This window comes from Rana temporaria, chromosome 5, assembly GCF_905171775.1.
Source record: "Rana temporaria chromosome 5, aRanTem1.1, whole genome shotgun sequence".
Classification (NCBI taxonomy): Eukaryota; Metazoa; Chordata; class Amphibia; order Anura; family Ranidae; genus Rana; species Rana temporaria.
Window position 1 is genome coordinate 415,106,369 of NC_053493.1, and position 4,604 is coordinate 415,110,972.

Below are 4,604 nucleotides of genomic sequence, written 5' to 3' on the forward strand. Positions count from 1 at the left end.
CGAGTGCCCATCAGTGCCGCCTATGTGTGCCCATCAGTGCCGCCTATGTGTGCCCATCAGTGCCGCCTATGTGTGCCCATCAGTGCCGCCTATGTGTGCCCATCAGTGCCGCATACCAGCGCCGCCAATCAGTGCCACCTCATCTGTGCCCATCAGTACTACCTCATTGATGTCCATCAGTGCCATCTCATCGGTGCCCATCAGTGCCGCCATATCAGTGCCCGTAATTGAAAGAAAAAACGTACTTATTTACAAAAAAATAAACAGAAAAAAATAAAAACGTAATTTTTTTTCAACATTTTCAGTCTTTTTTTAGTTGTTGCGCAAAAAAAAAAAAATCGCAGAGGTGATCAAATACTACCAAAAGAAAGTTCTATTTGTGGGGAAAAAAGGACACCAATTTTGTTTGAGTACAGTGTAGCATGACCGCGCAATTGCCATTCAAAATGCGACAGTGCTGAAAGCTGAAAATTGGCTTGGGCGGGAAGGTGCGTAAGTGCCTGGTATGGAAGTGGTTAACCGCTTCCAGTCTGGGCCAATTCTGACATTCCTCTCCTATATGTAAAAATCAGCATTGCTTTGCCAGAAAACCGCTTAAAAACCCCAAATATTATATATTGTTTTAAGCAGAGGCCCTAGAGAATAAAATGGAGGGTGTGGCATATTTTTATATTTGCACAGCATTTTTTTAAATGCAAATTAAAAACAAAAAAACGTAATACATTTTAAAACACACACAATTTTAAAACACAATATATTACCCATATGGGGAAATATAAAAGATGATGTTATGCTGAGTGAATAGATACTCAACATGTCACGCTTTAAAACTGCGTACGCTCGTGGAACAGCAGCAAAAAACGACAGTACCTCAAAATCTACAGTGTACAGTACTATGAGTGAGTGGTGTCACCCCAGGACAGGAAGTGTGTTACTGGCAGGATCTCTAGGTAAAAATAGAAAAGAATAAAAAACGTCTGAAAAAAGAAAACTAATGCAGTCAGCACATTTAATGATTGGCAAGCTGCAATAGTGTATATAAAATTTTCTGAAAATGTTGAATAATCATTCAAATCATAATCAATGATAATATCTCCTAGTCTTATCATAACCACTAACACTTAATGAACCCCTGAAAACCCCAAATCTTATTATTGTCACTATAAGAGAATAAATCACACTTCCCTGTGCTGAGATTTCTCAATGCTGCGATTGGTTGTGTTGGGAACCTTTAGATTTATGACATCTGGAATATGAATCTACTGCATTATTCTGTTGGTTAAATATCATCAGATTCATATTTCTGTGATGTCAGCAGATTTGGGCAGATTTTCTGTTATATTATTATTTCTCACGTCGCCCCTCACCCCCAGATATTGTTATAGAACCTTCCCATACACCTAACCCGGCATGGAGGGGCTCAGTGAAGGTGGTGGTGAAGGTGTGGAGGTGTCTGATCGGGTCACACAGATCATAAAAGGACAGCTGCCCGGCCTCATAATCCACAGAGATCCTGACTCTGTTACTGGAGAGATCGGGAGATATTCTGATCTCTTTATTGTCATGTATTAGAGAACACCCACCTCTAGACCTGAGCAAACCCCAGGACTTCTTATTATATCCAATCACTGACTGCCTTCCTCTCCTCTCTATACTGGGATAACACATCCCGACTATGTAATATTCTGACTCTCTGACATCCACTTCCCAGTAATGTCGCCCCGAGGAAAATCTCTGACTGCTTAATACCTGTTCCCACCTCTGAAATCTCTCCGGTGTTTCTGGACGATTCTGCTTTATATCTGACCAGGATACAGTTTTCATGTCATCTGATATCTGTAGAATATTATGAGCTGTGTTCACATCCAGTAATATGTCTGAAGCTTCCTGTATATAGAAGAATACATTTACCTCTTTTATCATATCAGATAACCCTGTGTGTAATGTGTGTGAGATTCCAGACACATCCAGATCCCCTCCATCATGGAGGAGTCTATCATGTCTCTCTCTGTCCTCATTATCTCCCTCCTCAGTATCACACAAGTCCCCTGTGTCTGATTCCTGTAGGACAGTCAGTGGGTCAGTCATGTTACACAGCTCCTCAATGTCCTCCATCTTCCTGGACAGATCCTCCTTCTTTATTTCCAGCTGATGGATCAGATCAGACAATGAGATCCGCTCTTCCTGGCTGGAGATGTTCCTCCGGACTCTCTTCTCCAGGTCCTCCAGATATCTCCTGAGCTCTATGAACAGGGCAGTGACTCTCTCTGATTTTTCTTGTACTTTTCTCCTGCGATCCTGCAGACTCTGGACTCTTTTCTCTGTCTCCTCTCTCTCTGTCATCAGTTTCTGCAGAACATTTCTCAGTTTCTGCTTTTTATTCTCAGAGGCCTCATCCAGAGTCTCCACCTTGTGTCCCCGGTGTTCTCCATCCAGCCTGCAGGACACACAGATACAGGCAGAGTCCTCAGTGCAGTAATATTTAAGAAGTTCTCTATGGATGGAGCATTTTCTGTTCTCCATGGAAGTGGTGGGATCAGTTAGGACATGTTCTGGTGACTTGCTGTGGACTCTCAGGTGATTATCACACAGAGAAGCTTCACACAGCAGACAGGATCTAACAGCAGGTACAGGAGAGTGATAGCAATAAGTACAGAAGATTCCAGTCTTCCCTTCTTCCAGCTGAGTAGATCGGAAAGTCTCCACTATGTTACGTAGTGTTATGTTCCTCTGCAGTACAGGCCGATCCCGGAACTCTTCTCTGCACTCAGGACAGGAATATCCTCCAGACCCCCCCTGTGTATCCAACACACAATCAATACAGACCCGGCAGAAGTTGTGACCACATCTCAGGTTTACAGGATCTGTATATGTGGTCAGACAGATGGAACAGTCCAGCTCCTGTCTCAGATCAGCAGACGCCATCGCTGACAGCAGAAGAGAGAAATGAAAGTAAAAAGTCTCCGACAAGGAAAATCTAAAGGGCGTCTCACATTCCTCGGCACAGGGAGGGGCTGAGCTGGTCTTGCAGCTTTTATCTTGAGGAAGTTTGTGGAGAAATAAATGTTTATATTGAAGGTATATGTCCTACATGTTGATACACATTGTACTGATTTGGAGCTTTAAATGACTTCTGCAGACGAGGCACAAAACTAAGTTATATAATGCAGTGTGATAGATATTTGCATGTTGAGGCTTTTTGTGTTTAGGAGAAAATTATTTCCAACGGTAAAAGAAACCTGTCCTGAGAGATATACAAGAGCGTCTCAAAAAATGTGATATCATCAAAAAGTTCATTTACTTCAATAATTCAATTAAAAAAATTAAACTCATATATTATATAGATCCATTACACACAGAGTTATATACAGTATCTGACAAAAGTAAGTACACCCCTCACATTTCTGTAAATCTTTTCATGTGACAACACTGAAGAAATGACACTTTGCTACAATGTTGTGTAGTGAGTGTACAGCTTGTATAACAGTGTAAATTTGCTGTCTCCTCAAAATAACTCAACACACAGCCATTAACCACTTAAGGACCCCTTCACGCCGATATACGTCGGCAGAATGGCATGGCTGGGCACATCAACGTATAGGTACGTTGTCCTTTAAGCCCAGCCGTGGGGTCGTGGGCGCGCTCCCGTGACCCGGTCCGAAGCTCCATGACCGCGGGACTCGCGGACCCGATCGCCGCTTGAGTCCCGCGATCGGTCCCCGGAGCTGAAGAACGGGGAGAGCCGCGTGTAAACACGGCTTCCCCGTTCTTCACTGTGGCGGCAGCAGCATCGATCGTGTCATCCCTTTTATAGGGGGACACAATCGATGACATCACACCTACAGCCACACCCCTCTACAGTTGTAAACACACTTCAGGTCACACATAACCCCATCAGCGCCCCCTAGTGGTTAACTCCCAAACTGCAATTGTAATTTTCACAATAATTTTGCTGTGAAAATGACAATGGTCCCAAAAATTTGTCAAAATTGTCCAAAGTGTCCGCCATAATGTCGCAGTCACGAAAAAAGTCGCTGATCGCCACCATTAGTAGTAAATTTTTTTTTTTTTATAAAAATGCAATAAAACTATCCCCTATTTTGTAAACGCTATAATTTTTGCGCAAATCAACCGATAAACGCTTATTGCGATTTTTTTTCCCAAAAATATGTATAAGAATACGTATCGGCCTAAACTGAGGACATTTTTTTTATATATATTTTTGGGGGATATTTATTATAGCAAAAAGTAAAAAATATTGCATTTTTTTTTCAAAATTGTCGCTCTATTTCTGTTTATAGCGCAAAAAATAAAAACCGCAGAGGTGATCAAATACCACCAAAAGAAAGCTTGTTTGGAAAAAAGGACGCCAATTTTGTTTGGGAGCCCCGTCGCACGACCGCGCAATTGTCAGTTAAAGCGACACATTGCCGAATCGCAAAAAGGGGCAAGGTCCTTTAGCTGCATTTTGGTCCGGGTCTTAAGTGGTTAATGTCTAAACCGCTGGCAACAAAAGTGAGTACACCCCCTAAGTGAAAATGTCCAAATTGGGCCCAAAGTGTCAATATTTTGTGTGGCCGCCATTATTTTCCAGCACTGCCTTA

General features: G+C 42.4%; 1 protein-coding gene across 1 annotated transcript; it reads right to left on the reverse strand.

Moving 5' to 3' along the window:
* Positions 1-1,225: 1,225 nt before the first annotated feature.
* LOC120941608 (E3 ubiquitin/ISG15 ligase TRIM25-like) lies at positions 1,226-3,237 on the reverse strand. The gene has a single exon (XM_040355139.1). The coding sequence runs from the start codon at positions 2,923-2,925 to the stop codon at positions 1,345-1,347; it is 1,581 nt and encodes a 526-aa protein (XP_040211073.1). The 5' UTR covers positions 2,926-3,237; the 3' UTR covers positions 1,226-1,344.
* Positions 3,238-4,604: the final 1,367 nt, after the last annotated feature.